The sequence below is a fragment of the Lagenorhynchus albirostris genome, chromosome 7, assembly GCF_949774975.1.
Source record: "Lagenorhynchus albirostris chromosome 7, mLagAlb1.1, whole genome shotgun sequence".
Taxonomy (NCBI): Eukaryota; Metazoa; Chordata; class Mammalia; order Artiodactyla; family Delphinidae; genus Lagenorhynchus; species Lagenorhynchus albirostris.
In genome coordinates this window covers 35,192,314-35,214,757 of record NC_083101.1, presented here as the reverse complement: position 1 = coordinate 35,214,757, position 22,444 = coordinate 35,192,314, and the positions used below count along the sequence as shown (strand labels likewise).

At 39.1% G+C, this 22,444-nt stretch overlaps 1 protein-coding gene across 1 annotated transcript in view; it reads left to right on the top strand.

Moving 5' to 3' along the window:
- The first annotated feature begins 10,900 nt into the window (after window positions 1–10,900).
- The window catches only part of FRMPD1 (FERM and PDZ domain containing 1), a 46,280-nt gene continuing 34,736 nt past the window's right edge, over window positions 10,901–22,444 (top strand). The window contains exon 1 of the mRNA XM_060153390.1: window positions 10,901–11,001. Coding sequence (XP_060009373.1) covers window positions 10,901–11,001 — 101 coding nt within the window. The remainder of the gene's footprint in view (window positions 11,002–22,444) is intronic.

Here is a 22,444-nt window from a genome sequence, read left to right as displayed (position 1 = left end):
ACTTTTGGCCAAATTACTTAACTTCTTCATGCCTCAGTTTCCTTTTTGTAAGTGAGGATTGTAATAAGCATTAAATAAGAAAACACATATAAATTACTTAGCCCAGTGTCTGGCACATAGTAAATGATAGCATGTTAATGTAATTGGGTCTTTAATATTATTGTAATTCTTGAGCTCAGATGTTATCCTAAAGATGAAGGGAAACCACTAAAGGATTTTAAAAATAAAAGTGACATGATTAGAATTATATTATATCATTTTGGCAGCCATACGGAGGATAGATTGATGGAGGGGAAGTCTAGAAGCATAGAGACTGGCTAGGAGATTATCGTAGTATTTCAGACAGGATCAAAGTTTGGACAATGGCTGTAGCACTAAGAAAAGAGAGTTGGTGAGAGATTAAGGTAATTGGTAGCAAAGGCAATAGAACGTGGTGACTGGCTCACTGTGGGGCATGAAACGGGGAAAGAGTCAAGAATGATTTTTGACTTGGGCAGTTAGAAAAATTAAATGGTGGTCTCCTTCAACAAAATGTTCCACCTTGGAGGAGAGGATTTGAGGAGCGGAGCAAAGAAAGATGGTGAATTCTATTTTAGATATGACTGGCTCAAGTGCTTATGGGACGTCTTGGTAGAGATCCTAAAGAGGCAGGTGATTCTCAAAGCAGCTGAAACTGGGGGAGTAAATGACATCGCCCGTGGGGAGTGTTTAGAGCAGTGAACCTCAAACTTTGTTATAGGTTGGAATCACCGGGTGGGGTTGTGGGGGGGGGGTCTTTAAAAACTACCAGCATCTGGCTTGCACCTTCAGACATTCTGATTTGATTGGTCTAGGGTGTGATCTGGGATTGTTAAAAGCTCCCCAGGTGATTCTAATGTGCCATGAAGTTTGGGAACTTCTGGTTTAGAAAGAATAGGTGTCACATTTAATTAGATAAGAAGGGAGCTGAGAACAGGAACCTAGAATTAGATGATGGAGGGAAGAGGAGTAGCTGGGTAGGTGTAGTCTGAGAGGCTGGAGGAGAGTGAGGAGACAGATGTCACAGGAGCCAAGGGAGGAAGGTCAAGACATTTTAGCAATTATTTATGTTAGTTTAAGAGAAAATGCTAATTTGGTCATTTATTTTCTCTCATTATTCAAAAGGCTGGATGTTTGCCATGCATTTTGTTTTCTCGTTTGTGGTTTTTTCCTTGTGTCATCAGTTGGTTTATATCCTCAGACCTTGGGTATATTGGAGATTAAATGTTATAAGAAGATATATAGAGGGAGAGAGAGAGTTTGTTTGTTTATTACTGGTGTGTAGAAGTTCCACCATTGCATTTTGTGTTCCGTTCATTCATTTGTCATTTATTCATTTAACAAACACTAAGTTTATTGAATATCTATTTATGTTGGGAACTGGAGATACAAAAATGACTAAGAGAAGAAACCCTGCTTTCAAGTTGTTTATGATTTGGTCCAGGCCAGCACATAGTTTGGATCCATTTCACCTCCTAAATCATAGACTCTCAGGCTTGGAAGGCACATATTGATCTAGTCCCCAGCCAATTTTGACTGTCCCTTATAGGATCCCTGACCTGCTAATATCTTTTGTATTTCTTGCACACCTCAGTGATGAAAAGCTCTCTCTTCACCTGGGTAGCCCGGTGCCATTTTGATAGCTCTGATTATGAAAAGTCTTCTACAAGATGTCCCTACAAGATGGACAAAATGGTTAAATGTTAAAGCTAACTCCATGGGCACATGGAGATTCATGATTCCATTCTGTCTGATGTGTGTATGCTTTAAAATTTCCCTTAAGAAAAATTAAAGAGAAAAGATGTTTACATTGAATCGAATTTGTCTTCTTGAACTTAGATAAATTTTTACTTTAGGTTTCATTCAGAACAAGTCCAGACTCCTTTTACACATATAGTCCTTTTCAATACTTGTGATTGTCCATAAAGTCTCCTAAGTCTTCACAACTTTACAATTTTGCCCAGGTTATTTACTATCTCCAATATGTTGAAATTGAGGCCCATGTGCAAGCATGCCACCTGTAGGCACCGGTGGTTTAAGTTCCTTTGCTGTATTTATCTCTCATTTCTCTTTCATGTTGTATCACACTTGCTGGCTACCATAGTGTTGTGATGAACACTGTAATTTTATTTTCCCTTTTAAGTGGAATGCTTTTATATTTCATTTTAAAATAATATTGAACTGCCTGGTATTTCTGTTTTTTTTAATCAAAACAAGGAGCCTAAATTACATAGAACGAATGATTTTGCAGCATCTTATGATATGCTCACCTATTTTGTTATTTTTTCTATTTATAAGCTAAAACATATTAATAGTTTTCCTTAAATTGAACCTTTCATTCATAGGATAAATCCAACTTGATTATGGTGTATTATCCTTGTAATGTGTTGTTGCTGGATTTTGCTGGAGGTAATTTTTTTAATTAAAAAACAAGTTTATTAAGAAGAATTTTTATAGTACACAAAAGTCGAGAGAATAGTAAAATGAACTTTAAATACCCACCTCCTAGCTTCAAGAATTATTAACATCTTCTGGCCAGGATCTTGTTTAGGAATTTTGTATTTCATGAGTTAGATTGGCCTCTATGTTACTTTTTAGTGTAAGCTTTGTAAGATTTTAAATTCAGGGCTACCTTTGCATTATTAGAAGAACTTGGTAGCATGCTATCATTTTTCTTTGTTGAAGAATATTGTCTATTAATTTTTTTTAAATAAATTTATTTATTTATTTTTGGCTGTGTTGGGTCTTCGTTGCTGTGCACGGGCTTTCTCTAAGTTGCAGTGAGCGGGGGCTACTGTTTATTGCGGTGCGCAGGCTTCTCATTGTCGTGGCTTCTCTTGTTGCGGAGCATGGGCTCTAGGCATGCAGGCTTCAGTAGTTGTGGCACGTGGGCTCAGTAGTTGTGGCTCGCAGGCTCTAGAGCACAGGCTCAGTAGTTGTGGCGCACAGGCTTAGTTGCTCTGCGGCATGTGGGATCTTCTCGGGCCAGGGCTCGAACCCGTGTCCCTTGCATTGGCAGGCGGATTCTTAACCACTGTGCCACCAGGGAAGCCTTGTCTATTAATTTTGAGAGAGAGTTTGAAATAATTCTCTGATAAACACAGCAACCTTCAGGTTCTGTGTGGATTTTTTAATAGATTTTTGAAAAATTCACTTTCAGAATTTCTTCTGCAGTTATAGATTTACTCAAAGTTTTAATTTTAGTTCTGGTTCTTTGCTTTGCGGGGGAAAGGTGTTGAACTACCTCAGTTTCCTGGAGCTGATCGGCCTTAGGATAGCTGCAGATGAAAGTAATTTGTGGAAACCATAGAATAAATGAGCCCAAAACACTGACCACCTTGCCAGGCATCTCTTACCAGCACGCAGAGAACAGAAAGGGGGTTGACCCTTTCCTGAGGTAGGGGCTGCATCTTACTCATCGCTCATTCTTGGTCACCTGCACTGAGTGTTTTTTCCTTTTTTTTTGACATCTTTATTGGAGTATAATTGCTTTACAATGGTGTGTTAGTTTCTGCTTTATAACAAAGTGAATCCACTATACATATACATATATCCCCATAACTCCTCCCTCTTGTGTCTCCCTCCCACCCTCCCCATCCCACCCCTCTAGGTGGTCACAAAGCACCAAGCTGATCTCCCTGTGAGTGTTTTTTTCAATTAATATATGTTTAGTGAATTAGATTTATTTTTAAACAAATGGACTCTTCAGCACATCCAGGAAAGATCAACATCTTGGATTCCCAGAGGCTACAACCAGGGTGTTTCATTGGTGAGAATCCTATTTTCACCTTTCAGTATGGGTCTTAGAATCTTCTCCTTTTAACACCCTACGTGGAAAGTATTTCTTCCACTATGTCCAAGGAACTGGTCTAGGAAAATCCCTTCACAGGTATGAATGCACTTTCATACCAAAGAGTTGATATGGAAGTCTTGGGAGGCACCATTCTATGAAGCTGACCTTGTTAGCCAGGAGTCTGCCCCTCAGGAAAATTGAAGGACTTAACAGGAAGACTCTAGAAAGATGCATTCCAAATATATCTTCCAAAACCACCCATATTACTTAGCTTATCTAAATTGTGTACAACATGTATGACACTCTCTCGTGTTTTTTCCCTAATGTTTGTCTTTGCTCATTTCTCATTTTGTTAATAATAACTTGTATCAGAGTGGTTTACGTTTTTCTCAATCTTTAAGAGCCCACATTAATTTTGTCTTTATTAAGTGAAACTTTATTCTAATTTTCCAGTTTATTTCTGCTTTTATTTTAATTTTGTTCCTTCAGTCATTCAACAAACATTTATTGAGCCTATGTTACAGGTCCTGAGAGAGAATTAAAAGGGATAAGACATGTTCTCTATGCTCAGGTTTCTGACAGTATAATAAGAGGAAAAATAGTGAAAGAAAAAAAAACCACTAAACTGACAAAAGACCTTCACTAGTAGGTTAAAAAAATCACAGAATGACTCCCAGGGATATCTTTCAAGAACAGACTCTTGTAAAGCTTTTACATTCCCCAGAGAGAGAAATAATGAACGGAGCCTGCATCTGTACCTAAATAATATGCTACAAAGCATATGAACCTAATCTTTTTCAAATTATCATATTCTTTTCCTCTTTAACTTTTTTTTTTTTTTTTTTTTTTTTTTTTTTTTTTTTTGCGGTACTTGGGCTTCTCACTGTTGTGGCCTCTCCCGTTAAGGAGCACAGGCTCCGGACGCACATGCTCAGCGGCCATGGCTCACGGGTCCAGCCGCTCCGCGGCATGTGGGATCTTCCCGGACCGGGGCACGAACCCGTGTCCCCTGCATTGGCAGGCGGACTCTCAACCACTGCGCCACCAGGGAAGCCCGTCTCTTTTACTTTTTTAAAAAAATTTATTTTATTTATTTTTGGCTGCATTGGGTCTTCGTTGCTGCATGCGGGCTTTCTCTAGTTGCGGTGAGAAGGGGCTACTCTTCCTGCTGCACGCAGACTTCTCATTGTGGTGGCTTGTTTTGTTGCAGAGCACGGGCTCTAAGAGGTGCACGGGCTTCAGTAGTTGTGGCGCGTGGGCTCAGTAGTTGTGGCTTGTGGGCTCTAGAGCGCAGGCTCAGTAGTTGTGGCGCACGGGCTTAGTTGCTCTGCGGATCTTCCCGGACCAGAGCTTGAACCCGTGTCCCCTGCATTGGCAGGCGAATTCTTAACCACTGCACCACCAGGGAAGCCCTTTTCCCCCTTGTAAAACTGATTTTAAGGCTGATTCTTTAGTCTTTGACATTTAAGAACTTGAGCTGATGTGTAAGGAACCTTCCTTGAGGCATATATCTGAGAGCTGCTTTTTGTGCTCTTTATATTTGAAACATATTTTCCAGCTCAAGAAATTTACCTTTAACGCTTTCTTTGATTACAGTTTTGTGCATTCCTTTTCTCTTTTCTCTGCTAGCTCCTATTATTTGTACGTTGAATATCCTCAATCTGATTGTAGCTCTGACAGTTTCACTTAAATTGCTATCTGTTTTTTAATTTCAATTTAGTGTAAATGATTTTTAACTCTTCACTTTCTCTTCTATCCATTGCTGCCTCCTTTGATGTTTTTCATTTCTCATTAGCAGTTAATGGTTTCCTGAAGTTCTTTGTTATCACCTCTTGTATCCCTTTTGAAGGGTTTACATCCTTAATTGTCTATTTACTTTGTAAGATAGCTATCACCCGAATGTATTTGGTCTTCTTCTCCTTTTGCAAAATATTTTGAGCTTGTTTCTTCTTAGTATTTTGTTCCAGACAACCAGAAGTGTGTTCCGTTTGAGGATTTGCACTCTTTAAGGGATTTTGCCAAATTGGTGTGTGCCCACAGGAGGGTGATCTAAAGTGATCCTGTCTTATGAAGACCTGGTGAAAGAACTGAGGATGTTTAGTCCAGGGCAGAGGAGGCAAGATTGCTATGTTCAGGTCCAGAAAGACTGATGTATAGAAGAGGGAGATGATTTATTCTGGAGGGTGCGCTGGTGGTGGGGCGAGGAGGAGTGCTCGGAGGGCAACATTACTGTGGAGGACTGAAGCTGCGGAGATGGAGGTGTGGAATTTAGCTTTATGTAAAGCAGCTGGTCTAACAATGAATGACAGAACAATTAGAGGCCGGATGACTTCTTGGCAATGGGATTGTAGAGAAGATTCAAATGTTTTGGAATTATTTGGGCTCTTATTTTCTTCCATTGGCTCAGCAATCCAGAGGCAAATATTAAAACCATTAGCAGGTCATTTTCTTGACTTTAAACTGTCCTGCTCAGGCTTTGCTGAGTCAGGGAGCACTTATAATGGCTTGGCTGATGTCATTTGTTTGGTCTTTGGGGATTCCTAGATGAAGGCATGTCCCTACCCACAGTCCAGATATATAATGCAAATTAATTCTTTTAACTAGAGCCATATATGTTTACAGAAATCAATTAGCTAAGCTGTATTTGTGTTTGTAATAATCCCCTGTAAGTAACCACTGCAGTTTGATGACCTTTGAAAGGAATGGAAAATCATTATGGATGAGTCTGAGATCCTTGGCAACACTGCGGTCATTTGGAGATTGAAACAACATAGTGGTCAGAGATTTTGTATCTTCCAGAGATGTGGTGGCTTCAGGAGTTCCAGCTACGCCAGGGGATGTGGGTCTTTGAGTTTTGAGACAGAGCACAACAAATATCATCTTGTCTGCTTTTTAGATCTAGTAGAGACCTCAAGTCACATGGATGGAAAAACTGCAGAAGTCATCTGGTCCCTGAACTCCACTGTAAGGTCCCTTCTACATCCATGCAGAGTTAGTTATCCAGCCTCTGCCTGACCGCCTTCAGTGACCAGGATCTTGCTAATTCTTGAGAAAACTCATCCTGTTCTTGGATCACTAGGAACACTAGAGAGGTCTAGCCTCAGCCTGAGCTGGAGTCTCCCTCTCTGTGGCATTCCCCCATTAATCTTGGCTCTGCACCCCAGAAACATATGGCGTATGTCTCTTCTACCTGGTGGCCTTTTGGCCACTTGTGAACCATGATCATATAGGCCACCTCCAAATCTTTGCTGAATAAACATTCTCTGATTTTTCAGTGAGTCTTTATATGACTTGGTTTTAAGGCTCCTTAGCATCCCAGACCCCTACAGGAAGGTGCTGAAAGTGTGATGCTCAGACATAAGGCAAACAAAGTTAACCTCCACATCCTATAATTGCTAGCTGACTCACTCCTGTTAAGGGCCTGACTGAGGCAATTGATACTTGAAAACAATATGCTGTAGGCTTTACTGGACATTTATTTTTGTATCCTTTGTGATTAGTCTCTGTGTTGTCAGGACACTAGAATCTTCATTCTTGACCCTCCCTAGTAAGTCTCACAGAAATATGATGTGGTTTTGTGTCCTTGGCAAAAGGACATTAAGTAATCCTTATTATAAAAGAGCTTTTGCAATAACAAAAAGGCAGACATTCTAGTAGAAAGATAAGGAAAAAACAGAAATAAAAAAGTAACAAAAAAGAACCATAAATGGCCATAGTGCATTAAAAATGTCCAGATATATGAGTAATCAAATAACTTCAAATCAAAACTATTGATATAATGAGCTCTGATCTGGAAATATGTCCGTGATATATTCACCAGTTAAAAAATGCAAGATGCAGACCACTGAGTATACCATGATTGTATTTTTGTGGCCTATATATTTTAGCATACGTAATATAGGTCTCTATAGATTTAGGGCAAAGTGAGAGTGAGTACCCACCAAATTGTTAACAGTGATAATCTCTGGGAACTGGATTGGATGTTTGAAGAAAGATACTCAATTTATATAATTTTTAATGTGATGGAATTATATGTGACATTTACTTTTGTTTTCTATATTTCTCAAGAAATATATATTTAAACTAATAATTAGATGATACTTTCCATCCCATTAACAAATATTTTAAAAATAATATCCAATATATATGAGAATGTAGATTGTATTTACTTTTGTCTTCTGTATTTTTCAAAATATAAACATTTAAATCATACGTAGGCACTATTTTCCATCCTGTTAGCAAATATTTTTAAAATGATAGTATTCAATATTTGCAAAGGTCTCTCCTGGCAGGAGTGCAAATTGGTACCTTCTTGGAAGCAACTTGACAGTACACATTCCAAATTCTTAAAAATGAACATATGCTTAAATCCAGTAGTTACATTTCTAGGAATTATCCCAAGAAAATACCTGGGAAGTAGCCATTTACTATGAATAAGCATATTCATTGTAAAGCTTTCATAATAGTGAAAAATTGGAAACAGCACAAACATCCAATGATAGACTTATTGAATAGATTATGATATGGACAAAGAAAATAATACTATGTAGCAATTTAAAATGATATAAATGTGGGCTTCCCTGGTGGTGCAGTGGTTGAGAGTCCGCCTGCCGATGCAGGGGACACGGGTTCGTGCCCCGTCCGGGAAGATCCCACATGCCGCAGAGCGGCTGGGCCCGTGAGCCATGACCGCTGAGCCTGTTCTCCGCAACGGGAGAGGTCACAACAGTGAGAGGCCTGCGTACCGCAAAAAAAAAAAAAAAAAGTGAGCTGTACAGAACTGAAGACAGTATTCAGGTCTGCTGTCTCCATTGTAGAAAAAAGCTAGACTGATACATCCCTTGATCTAAATGGAATTTATTTTTGGTTGCAGCCTATGTTTTACACCCATTAATTTGTATTTGGCTGCATTTGATGAAAAGTGTACGTCTCTGGGTTTCTAAAGTGATGAGTTTGGGTGTCCTGCTTTCATTTTTATATGAAAATGGTTAGTGCACTCCTAGTATAGATCCCACTATTATTCTGCTGATTACTGATAGATTCTAGTTGCTAATATTTTATTTGGGATATTTACTTTGATATTTATAAGGGAGATTGTATTTGTGCCTTATAGTGTTTTTATCAGAATTGGTATCAATGTTAGACTGACTGATTAAAAAGAATTTGGAAGATTTCCTTCTTTATGCTCTAGAAGAGCTAACATAGCATTGGGGAAGATAAACTAAGCTGGCTAGAAGCAGCATGATATCCAGGATTGGATCCTGGAACAGAAAAGGAGCATAAATGGAAAAACTGATGAAATCTGAATAAAATTTATAGCTTAGCTAATATTAGTGTACCCATGTTAATTTCTTAGTTTTGACAAAGTTACAATGATTATGTAAGATGCTAAATTAGGGAAAGCTGAATGAAGGGTATATTGGAACTCACTGTATTATCTTTGCAACGTTTTTAAACGTCTAAAATTATTCCAAAATTAAAAGTTTCTATTTAAAATAAAACAAAAAAATTGTCTGGGTGAGCTACGTCTTATAGATTTGTAAGCATTCACCTTTGAACCTGTCTGCCTGGAATTTTTTGGAGTGCTCTTTAACAATTTTCTCTTTTATGATAATTGTCTTTTTAGATTTTCTATCTCTTCTAGGGTCATCTTATATCATTTATATTTTCCTTGAAAACCATCCGTATTATTAAGGTTTCCAAATGTGTTTGTGTAGTGTTAAGCAACATAATCTCTTATAATTCTTTTTTATTTTCTCTGTATCCATGGTTATTTCACTATGTCATATCTTATTTCATGTGAATATTTATTGGGTTGTGAAATTAATTGGGTGAGTTGAGACCAGTATTTTAAAAAGTAAATAGAAAAATATAAATTGTTTTAGGAAAATTTAATCTCAAGCATATATACTATTTTTCTTGGTAACCTGATAATATCTGTCAAAGCACAAATGCTTATAAATTTTGACCTCACAATTCAGTATCTGGAAACTTATCCAAATATATAATTGCATATATGCAGAAATGATATTTGTACAGCATAACTCACTGTGGTATTATTTACAATAGCAAAAGATTGGCAATAACCCAAATGTCTATCAAGGGAAGACTACTTTTTAAATTACAGTATATTCATACAATGTAATACTCAGTAGCTGTCAAAAAGAATGAAGAGGCATTCTTTGTATTAATGTGGAAAGATATCGAGGAAGAAAGCCTGGTGCAGAACAATGTGTATGGTGTACTATCCTTTGTGTTAAGAAGAGGACACATAAAATCTATATTTGTGTTTGCTTGTATAGGCATACAGAAACTCTGGAAAGACAGATATCTCAAGTAGGAGAGCAGTGATTATGTATGGGTGTGGAAACTGAGCGGCTGGGGGAAGGGAAGGATAGAGAGGAGACCGTTCACTGTACAAAAATCTTATTTTTATTATTATGGTAAGAATGCACTTAATGTGAAATCTACCCTCTTAACAAATTTTTAAGTGCACAATACAGTAACTGTGTATCCTTTTTTTTTTTTTTTTTACAATCTGGGGTTTGAATTATACAAATTCAAAATTACCTATTCAAAAATTAGAATTTCCTATTCAAAAATTATATATAAAATATTGAGCAAAAGAAGCAGCACTCCAAAGAGTGGGCACAATGGGATTAGAATGCTTCCATGTCCATGCAGTTCCTGATGCAGGCAAAATGGAGCTGTGCCATCCAGGGATGCACACATAGTTGAGGTGGCGGGGGGCGGTGTCACACAGAAGGTGTGTCTCTGACAGTGGGTCATAGTCAGAGTTTGAGAAGGCTTATCTATTTTATTCCCTAATCCTTACGTTGAACCGTTTAAGATGTAAAACCTATCTGTGTACCACAAGACTACGGACTCCTTAGGGCAGAGGGCTGCTAAAGTTGTTCACTCTGTAGACACTGAGCACCTGTGTATGTTAATTTCAGATAGAGAACCCTAGTTATTTGATCAGCATGTCTTAAAATTGGCAAATAGAGGAAGCATCATAGTGATTTGTCAGAATCCTCTTCCAAATATTTTGGTTAGCTTCTTAAGAAAACTCTTCTTCCTTTTAGGTAAATGGAAATGCTGGAGACCAGTTTATTCCAGACCCGGAAAGCACACAGAATAGAACAAATGGTGGCAAGATGGCTCCGGCGCTCCCGGGACAGCTCGGCCCGGTAAGGCTCCTGGGTTGGCAGAGATTTCTGTCTGTAAGGGTTCGGTGTCCCCGTGGGAGGAAGTTTTGCAGTCTTGGCAGCGTCTGGGGATCACTGTCTCCGGCTTGCTTTGTTCTTAACACCCTGTGATGGAAGAAGTGTAAGTGGGTCAGCAATTTCGCTGGAGTGCCTTTCTCTCTGTCCCTTTCCAAATCCTCCCCCTGCATCCTTCAAGGGGCACCCGCAGACACACAGAGATACTCACACCAAACTCATACATGCATTTACAGAGACATGCACATTCACACACAGATGGACTTAAACACACTGACACACTCATACCCACATACTCTCACACATGTGCCTATACACTCTGGAACACACACTGTTTTGAATCCACACTCACACATGATCACTGTCCCTGTCTCTGGCTGTCTCACACACGCCCCTTGTCTTAGTACTTGATGTCAGGCAATCTGCTGTTTATACTCTTTCCCTGTCTTTGTTTACAGCAGCTGTTCCTTCCTTCCAGTCCCTATTTCATTCTAAACAAAATGAAATGAAATCAAATACAGATTTGATTTGACTGCTACAAGAGAACTTAAAATATGTTCTGTTTCAAAGCGCTCATTTTCAGTCTCAGATTTCCCATCTGGAGCTGACACGGAGATGAAATATCACATGTCAGGTGTTTCTGAGACACATATTCTTCCAGAGGAACTGGAAACAGCTGTTGTGCTGCTGAGCAATAAACCTTGCTCGGGGCTGCACTGCCCTCGGCCAAGTGCTCAGATCCTCACACACTACGATGGGATAAGGCTGGGAGAATTAGCCCTATTTTACAGGTGAAACCCTGAGGCTCAGAGAGTGACTAGTTTACGACCATCCCTACCCCCTGCTCTGAAACCTTTGATGGGTCCTCATCTCCTACAGTATGAATTTAAACATTTTTTGGTTAGACATTCAAGGCGCTCCATGGTTGACCCACAATCCATTACAGCTATTTGTCTTACTGTTCTGCTTCATCAACATCATACTCCAGCTGCAATGATCTACTTGCTATTCCCCTACTACAAGCACCCGACTTCCCCTTCCACCCCTTAGACCTGGGTTTCTGTGCCACATCTCTTCCTCCCATCTCCATGTGTCCAGAACCCACTCATAGTTCAAGGTCTAGCTGAAATGCTGGGTCTCCCATGAAGTGTTCCCCAGCCCACAGTCAGAATTAATCTCTCCCAAGGGGCCCCATAGTATTTGGTTTGTAGCATCAGCATTGTGCTTCTTCCGGTGTGTTCAACTTAAATTTGAGCACATCCCTTTTCTTTCTTCTAGACCACAAGCTCTATGGAGGGCAGGGAAAGTACCGGCCACATCTCATAGCCCAGAGATGATTGAGTTCCAGGAGATTGCAAGTAGTCAGGTAGTGCTTGGTGAATGAATGGGAAAACTCCTAGGTACATTGTTTTCTAAAGTGGATTCTGCAAAACCTACTCCTATGTGATGCTCTCTACTAAAAAAATGTTCCATGGCCAGAGATATATTTAGGAAGTGATGCAGCCTATATCCCACTCCTATCCACCCACTCTTGGTGATTCATAGTGCATTTTAGCACATTAAAGGCTCTGAGAAGTCCTGCAGAAAAAGACCTGTGTAACTTTATGTTGCCTGAATATTTGACCTTGGAACTCTCTAATATCTACCTTCTCTCACAGAATGTAAATAAAAGGCAACATTGGCCTCTAGGAAGCTTTTTTTTTTTCACATCTATTTTGAGATATGTTTCACATACCATAAAATTCACCCACTTAAAATGTACAGATTTATTTAGTGTATATACAAAATTATGCAACAATCACCACAATCTAATTTTAGAACACTTTCAATATCCCAAAAAGAAACCCCATAACTGTTAACAGTCATTCCCCGTTTGCCCCTCCCCCAGCCCTAGGCAACCACTCATCTACTTTCTGTCTCTATAGATTTGCCTATTCTGGACATTTCACATAAATAGAATCATACAATATGTGGTCTTTGTGACTGGCTTCTTCACTTAGCATAATGTTCAGGGTTCACTCATGTTATAGCATGTTTGGCATGTAGCATTATTGCCAAATAATATTCCATTATGGAATATTTTCTATGTCCATCAGTTAATGTACACTTGGGTTGTTTCCACTTGGGACTATTATGAATAATGCTGCTATGAACATTTGTGTAAAAGGTTTTCTTTGAACATATGTTTTCATTTCTCTTGGGTTTGTACTTAGGAGTGGAATAGCTGGGTCATTTAGCAACTTGATGTTTAACCTTTTGAGAAACTGTCAGACTGTTTTCCAAAGTGGCTGTACCATTTTACATTTCCATCAGCAGGGTGTAAGGGTTCCAATGTCTGCACATCTTTGTCAGCACTTGTTATTATCCGTTTTTTTTATTATAGACATACTAGTGGGTGTGAAGTGGTACTGTATCTCATTGTGGTTTTGATCTGTATTTTCCTAATGGCTAATGATGTTGAGCATCTTTCCATGAGTCTAGTAGGAAGTTTGCTTTCCAAGTGCTTGAGAAAGAGCAGAAAAAGAGGGAAAGCTTCCTGGCAGTGTCCATGGAAGACATCATTTCTGTGTTTCTAGGATAAATCACATGTAGCCTTCTTTAAATTGTTTCTCATCTCTAATCCTGCAACCCTGATTCAGACTGGGTTCTTGGTGTCCTCAGGTTACTCAAAAATGATCAAGAACTGAAAAGCATAAATAATTGCAGTTTCCCTGGAGTAGAGTAAATGGTACCGCCTGCCACCCGGTTGCTTAATCAGGAGACCCTTGAGTCAAACTGAATTTTCCTCTCTTCCTCACACTCTGTTTCCACCCCATCAGCAACTCTTGTCAGTTCACCTTCAAACATATCTCCGATCTGTCCACCTCTCTGTCCCTGGGGGGCACCGCCGTGGTCACTCACTCTTTCTCTGCTCCACCCTGAAGCCATAGTGGACTCTTCGGAATACAAACTGCTCGTGTCCCACATGCTCGCCCCAGGCTCTACCCGACCCCAAACCATTCAGTGGCCCACCTGCCATTGCGCCACGGCCTGCAAGTCCCTTTATGATCTGTTCCTGATCTAACTCTCCAACTTCATCTTGTTCCTCCTGCTTCCTTGGCAGAGTGCTTACCCCTCTCACCACACTTTATAATAACATATCCATTTATTTACTTGTTCTTTGTCTACCCTCCCCCACCTGTTTATTATATGACTCTTCTACTCCAACCCTCCTGCCACATGAGACCAAAGACCATGACTGTCTTGTTTTACAAAGTATCTTCAGCCCTAGAAGAGTGCATACATAGTATGTAGTAGATGTTCAATGAATTTTTATTGATTAAGGGCTTTCATAGTAAGGGACTATATTATTTATTTAAAATATATTTAAATTTTACATCCTTTCTTCTTCCAAGAGGAATTTTTTTTTTTTTTTTTTTTTGCAGTACGCGGGCCTCTCACTGTTGTGGCCTGCCGCTATTGTGGCCTCTCGCGTTGCGGAGCACAGGCTCCGGACGCGCAGGCTCAGCGGCCATGGCCCACAGGCCCACGGGCCCAGCCGCTCCGCGGCATGTGGGATCTTCCCAGACCGGGGCAGGAACCCGTGTCGCCTGCATCAGCAGGCGGACTCTCAATCACTGCGCCACCAGGGAAGCCCCTTCCAAGAGGAATTTTTGATGGCTTACAGTTTTAAAACACATAAAAACTTTTAAATAAAGACTGGAAATTTTGTAAATAGATTGCAAACCAATTAGATGTAGGATTTAGCATTTGAGTACTAACATTGGCTCTGAGTTTCCTGATAGCCAGGTCAAGAAATGAAAGAAGTACACTGAAGTGTTTTTTATAGTCCAGATAAAAGGCAACATAGGGACTTCCCTGGTGGCGCAGTGGTTAAGAATCCACCTGCCAGTGCAGGGGACACGGGTTTGAGCCCTGGTCTGGGAAGATCCCATATGCCATGGAGCAACTAAGCCTCTGTGCCACAGCTACTGAGCCTGCACTCTACAGCCTGTGAGCCACAACTACTGAGCCCGCGAGCCACAACTACTGAGCCCATGTACCACAGCTACTGAAGCCCGCTCGCTTAGAGCCTGTGTTCCACAACAAGAGAAGCCACTGCAGGGGCTTCCCTGGTGGCACAGTGGTTGAGAGTCCGCCTGCCGATGCAGGGGACACGGGTTCGTGCTCCTGTCCGGGAAGATCCCACATGCAGCAGAGCGGCTGGGCCCGTGAGCCATGGCCGCTGAGCCTGCGCGTCCAGAGCCTGTGCTCTGCAACGGGAGAGGCCACAACACAGTGAGAGGCCCGCGTACTTCAAAAAAAAAAAAAAAAAAGAGAAGCCACTGCAATAAAAAGCCCGTGTACTGCAACGAAGAGTAGCCCTGGCTCACAGCAACTAGAGGAAGCCCATGCGCAGCAACGAAGACCCAACACAGACAAAAATAAAGAAAAGTAATAAAGAAAATAAATTTTTTAAAAAAGGAAACATAGAAGTTAATCTGTAGTCATATAGTTTTACATGCATCTTTTAGCAATCCTGCTTTTTTTTCAGACTTTTAAAAGCTTCCACTCATTTCAGCCAGTTGTACTTGCTTACTTGTAATTGCCATTTTTTCCATAAAAGTTAAACTTTATCTCTGACACTAATTGAATTGTCTAGGAGGAAATTAGTCAAAAATAACAATTACCATTTCCAAACATTATTAAAGAAATTGTTAACTTTTATGAACCTTGGTAATGTTAGAGCTATATAATGTGTCTTAAAATGGACGTTTTTCTGGGGAAGAGTGTCAACTTTTAAAGTTGCTTTGATTTCTTCAATTTTAAATTAATTTTCAGTGGGTGGTTATTGTTACAATCACTAGTCAAATTCGGATAGTGGCACTCAGTTTGAATGTGTGTGTATGCTTGTGTAGATTGCAAGCCTAGTGATACCTATAATTGTAGAAATACAGAATTACTCAGATATTATTAAGATGACTACTCTCTTACCACTTAATTTCACATTCCAATATAAAAATAACATTTACAATATCAGTGCTTTTTTAGAAATAACTAACCCCCCCAAGTGGTCTCTGTAACATGTTTCGAATTTCTGTAAAAATAGTGTAATACAAACTACCTAATAAAAGCTGCAACATAGTGACATTACATTATAAACTAATTTTTAACCATTTTGCTTTGAACTAAATTGTCATCTTCTTAACAGCTTTGTATAACTAGGGAGGTGATAAACTGAGAATGACATGTTATAGAATACTTTTCCACTTAATTATGCCATTTTTTTGTCTCCTACAATTTTCAATTTTTATATAGTTAAATGATATTCTCTTGGTGATTTCTTTGATTGCTTCTAAGCTTAGAAAATCCTCACCCAATAAGTAATTTAATTAATTTTCAATTTGATAGTTTAAGGTATTTTATATTTAATTTTTAAATTTGGAGTTTATTTTTGTATAGGTTGTGAGATGTAGATTTAACTTGGTTTTTTCCAAAATAAGTAATGTTTGCATCACCATTAACTGTGAGTGATCTTTCCTTTCTTCACTTTTATTATATATGAAATTCTTGTGTCTGTGAGTGGGAAATTGTATCTCCTCCTGGACTAGCTATTCTGTTCCATTGATCTAACGGCCTGTTTTCACACACCTGTATTAAAACTATTTACATTTATTATCTATTAAACTAGACTTTTATTATTCTTCATTTTCCATTTTTTTTTACTCTTACCTACCTATTCCTCCATGTGAACTTTAGAATAATTTTATTGTATTATTAACATAATTTTGCATAAGATTTACTGAATTCTCTTATGCTTAATCAGAAATAGTTTTATAGAGCAAGACTTAAAAATAATAAAGAGCTTGATGGATTTGATGCCTTCTTCTTGGTGCTTGGTTTTACCCTCAGGGTTTAAAAAGATTTCTTTCCTTCAATTCATCTTGAATCTTAATACTAGTGAACACACATGCACATGTTTGCGCACATGTGCACACACCCACATGTACACACAGGCATACATATTCATACATATGCACACACGCACACACACATGCATCATGGCATCATGGTATCAGAGCCCTGGCTATTGGTTTTGCACTCTTTACAAATTTACTTGTTCATTATAACCATAGTCTGTTTACTAATTATAGGGATGGTATCTTTGACCTTTATAATACTCCTAATGATGTAGAAAGACCATTTCAGGTACCAATTTTTTATTGCTCTTTGACCCATGGGCAAAAGCAGAAAGGCTGGAACAGAACAGGTTAGAAGGCTCCTGTGCTGCATCTGCAGGGTTGCCATTGTCTCCTGAACCTCCTTTTTAAAGTAACAGTGGAATAATTTCTCCTCCTCTCAACTGTAGGCCTTTGCACTATACTCACAATATGTACATTCAGTGGTCCCCTAGAAACTTTCACAGCCACAAGCATAGTCCTATGATTATGACTACATGATAAATTTCTTTCTGGTACAAGCTGCTACTTCTATTTCTTCTTTCTTTGAATAAACTTTGGATTAAAAAGCCAGCTTATACCAGATGTTAGCTTTGAAAATCACTCAAGCTGAACATAATACAGTGTTTAACCATAGATTCAAAGTAGTTTCTTCACATCCTGCTGGAACTCAAAGGTGAATTCTTTGTTGTTACAAGATAGGGGCAAAATATATTTTCCAACCTATTAGAGAGCAGATAAAAAGCCAGAGAATATTTGAAACCTAATCTATCTCTGTTATTTTTTCTTCTCAGCATTATTGATCAGCTCAGTATGAACTTATGACCCATAAAATACAGAATTAGTCTACATGAGGCTATTTTCATGATAAATTTTACATGTTTTTTCTAGTTCTACCTTAGGCTTGATCCAGTTATCTGACAGGAATTCTATTAGTGTCGCCAGGTCTTATGCTGTTCCAAAGTGAAATCGCAGCAATGACCTCAGATTTATGATTTGAAACCATTACAGAGGCATCAGACATAGGTTTTTGGATTGTCGGTGCTTAGTTTGATATTTATAAGGTTCTTCAGAGGAGGAAATTTTGCTACAGAGATCATTTCCTTCAGTTCTCTGTCAAATATTGAACATTCTTTGTGAGGAGAGGCCACGGTTTGGTCCTGTTCTTAAGCAATCCCTTTCCAAACAAAAGCTGAAATGTGGCCTTTGGGGAAAATGTCAAAAAACAGACTTTGGGCCAAAGTTCCTGATGCCATCCAGGGATTAGCCAGCACAGGGGGGCTTCATTTGTCTACCGTTGTTGAGGAGCACACCATTCCAAATGGAAAAGTCAGATAAATGAAGCCTGCCCACTTGAAAAGCATCAAAATGGATTCTGTTCTAAATATGGTAAGGTCGGTGGTTTTCTTTTGGTCTCCATACATTTATTAAGCCGTGTTCTATGCCTAGCATTGAGTTCAGCACATGGGGCAAGAGAGACACGGTTTTGCCATATGAGCTGTTGTCTAGAAAGGACAAGAGACTTCACACTGGTCATTTCAAAGGTGATGTGTGTTTCAAAAAGGGATGTACAGGTTCGGTGTACAGGTTCAGCAGAGGGAGAGGAATATTTCTGCCAAAACCAGAAGATCAAGTAGGAGCTGGGCAGATAGTGTATGGTTGGGTGTTTTGGGAAATCTCTAAAGAGTGTTATGTTAGGGGTTGGGGGTATTCTAGGCAGAGGGAAGACCTTGTGTATTTGAGGAACTCCAAGGATACTAGTCTGGCTGGAACAAAAATATCGAGAGAACAAATGGCTTCATTGTAGAGGCTTCAGTGGTGGGCAGGCGCTGTATTAAGCCATATTAAGGATTTTGGATTAGGCCATTTAGTCAGGGCAGATATATGAGCAGGTTTGCATTTATAATATCAGTCTGGTTGCTGGATGGAGAATCATTCAGGTGAGATAAGAATGAAAAGTGGGGAGACCAGCTAGGAGACTGTTACAGCAATCTTCTTCAGGACAGGTAACAGGGTCCTGAAATAGAATGGTGGTCATGGAGATATAGAGATAAGTGGACATCTTGGAGATCTTTTGTAGTACTGACGGATAGGATATTAGGGGTGAGAGGAGGATAAAGTCAAAGATGACTCCCAGGAGTCTGGCTTGAGCAACTGAGCCTCGTCCTGATACCATTTACTGAGCTCTGGGACATGGAAAAGATGGGTCTTGATTAGGACGATTGTCATAGGGCTGAGCTATATTTCAAATTAAACAAACAAAGGACAAACACTGAACTCTGTCACATTCAAATTATCTGCTATTTATTAGTGGTTAAATATACATTTCCACCTTTGCTAATCATATTAGAGGTACTATTTTGCATCATGCTCTCTCTATATAGTATTTTGCTCATGTATTCACCTAATAAGCACAGATGCTTTCTGTGGGCAAAGTTCTTCACTCGGTACGGTGAGAAATACAGAGGTGGGTAAAAAGTGGTTCCTGCATCCTGAGAATTTACAGTCTATTCGGGGTGATGATATATGGGATCAGTTATCACTGAAGTTGAGGTGCTCTAGGCCAGAAGAGCTCAGAGCTGAGAGAACTTGTGTCTAGCTGGGAAATCAGAGAAGGCATTTTGGAAGAGGCAGCGTTTGAGCTGGGCTTTGATTGGCCTCACATTTTCCTGTGAGGTAGCTGCATGAACTGAGGCCCAGATGCAAAACTGGTGCAGCAGGTAAGATTAGGCTGGAGTGATGGCCTGGGAAGGAGAGTGGGTAGGGAATGTTGGCCAGGGCCTGAGACTTAAAGACAAAGGAACATGAGAGTAAGGTTGAGGAGTTTAACTTTTATCCTGTGGGTGATGGGGAGCTGTGGGGACAGAATAATTTGATCTCTCCCTTAGGAAGGGGGTTTGAACCACAGTTTAGAAGATGCTCTGGAAGGGTGTTTTCTAAGCTGTGTTTCCACGTATGTCTAAGATTCACAGGCTTGTGGTACTTCATTGATGTAGAGTCTTGGGGCAATTCCTTGCTGTGCTTGATTTATCTGTTCTCTGTTGGGTGGTTTGAAGTTTTTCCACTATTCTAAATAAAGCTATGGTAAATATTTTTGAATATTCAAGAGCTAGGGTCTTTTGAGTTCATACTCTGTTCTAGGACTTTATGGCACAGGGAACACAGAGATGAATAAAAGTCACCCTTATCTTCTAGGAATTCATAGTCTAGTGCAAATAATATTTTATTTGGGGGGAGGGCAGTTATTAGTTTGAGGAATGTCAGTCAAAATGGTAACAGAAGATCAAAGAAAATGATCAAATTTTAAATTCATATTATAATTTCCCTGATTATTTTCCAGAGAGATTGAATAGCCAATTTATACAGTCAACCTTAAATACCAGGGCCCACACATGTTGGGCTTTATTATTTTTATTCATATTTGGTGCTTTAGTAGACATGTAATAGTTCTCTGTAGTCCTTTCAGTTGTGCTTCTTCAGTGACTAAGGTTGTACATTTTCTGTTATTTACCAGCTTTTATTTCTTCATGTGCAAGTTGTCAATTCACTTGCTTTGAGCACGTGAAATCTGGGTATTTACTGCATGTATTTATGCCCATTCTGCATATATTTTTATTGTAAGCTTTTTCCCTCTAGGATTTTATTTTTTTAATTGACTTACTTATTTTCAACAGTTCTATTTAGATATAATTTACATGCCATGCAGTTCACCCACTTAAAATGTACAAGTCACTGGTTTTTAGTGTATTCACAAGGATGTACAGCCATCACCACAATGAATTTTGAAGATTTTCATCACCCCAAAAAGAAACTCCATACGTATTAGTAGTCACTCTCCATTTCCTTTCAAAACCCTCCTTCCCCAGCCCTAGGCAATCACTAATCTACTTTCTGTCTCTATAGATTTACCTATTCTGGACATATCACATGAATGGAATCATACAATTTGTAGTCTTTTGTGGCTGACTTCCTTCACTTAGCATAATGTGTTCAAGGTTTATCCATGTTATAGTATATATCAGTATTTCATTCCTTTTTATTGCTGAATAATAGTCTAGTATGGAATATTGTCTTTGTCATTTCATTAGTTGATGTACACTTGGGTTGTTTCCACTTTGGAGCTATTATGAATAATGTTGCTGTGACCATTTGCGTGCAAGTTTTGTGTGGACATAATGCTTTCAGTTTTCTTGGGTATATACCTAGGAGTGGAATTGCTGGGTCATATGGTACTCAATGTTTAGTCTTTTGAGGAACTACAAGACTGTATGAGGGTTTCATTTTCTCCACCTTAGCCAACACTTGACCTATCTTTTTGATTATAGCCATCCTAGTGGATATAAAGTGTTATGTCACTGTGGTTTTGATTTATGTTACCATAATGGCTAATGATCTCTTCTTGTGCTCATTGGCTGTTTGTATGTTTTCTTTGGAGAAATGTCTATTCAAATTATTTGCCCAATTTTTATTTGGGTTGTCTTTTTTGTTTAAGTGTATTATAAGAATTCTTTATGTATTCTAGATGCAAGGTCCTTATTAGATATATGATTTGCAAATATTTTCTCCCATTTTGTGGGTTGTCTTTTCACTTTCTCAGTGGTGTCCTTTTTTTAAAAAATAAAATTATTTATTTATTTATTTTTGGCTGCGTTGGGTCTTTGTTGCTGCATGTGGGCTTTCTCTAGTTGTGGCAAGGGCGGGCTACTCTTCATTGCGGTGGCTTCTCTTGTGGAGCATGGGCTCTAGGCGTGCGGGCTTCAGTAGTTGTGGTATGCAGGCTCAGTAGTTGTGGCTCATGGGCTCTAGAGCACAGGGTCAGTAGTTGTGGCGCATGGGCTTAGTTTCTCCACGGCATGTGGGATCTTCCCAGACCAGGGCTCGAACCTGAGTCCCCTGCATTGGCAGGTGGATTCTAAACCACTGCACCACCAGGGAAGTCCAGAGTGGTGTCCTTTGAAGCAGAAGAGTTTTTAATTTTGAAGAAGTTCAGTTTATCTATGTTTTCATTTGTTACTTGTGCATGTCTAATATGACACCAAGGTCACAAAGATTTATTCCTATATTTTCTCCTAAGAGTTGTATAGTTTTAGCTCTTGTATTTAGGTCTGTGATTCATTTTGAGTTAGTTTTTGTGTACAAGATGAAGTTATAAACTTTTATCATTTAATATTTCTCCTTGTGTCCTATTCTGTTATCTAATCTTTTATTTATTTGTATTTATGTATTAGCTATTGAAGTTCACATTCAAACCATCCATCTTATATCTTATGCCTGTCTCTAATTTTCTAATCCTTAAAAATGTGTCTCCTCTCCAGAAGCTGGCATAAACTGTCCATATTTATTTCTAGTTTTTATAATTCTCTCTTTTGACCTTTTTGAAATGTAATACTTCTTATGGTGTTTAGTACTGCAATGTGGTGATTATGTCACCATGTTGAGTTATTTCTGGCTAGCCACCTAATATTTTAAAA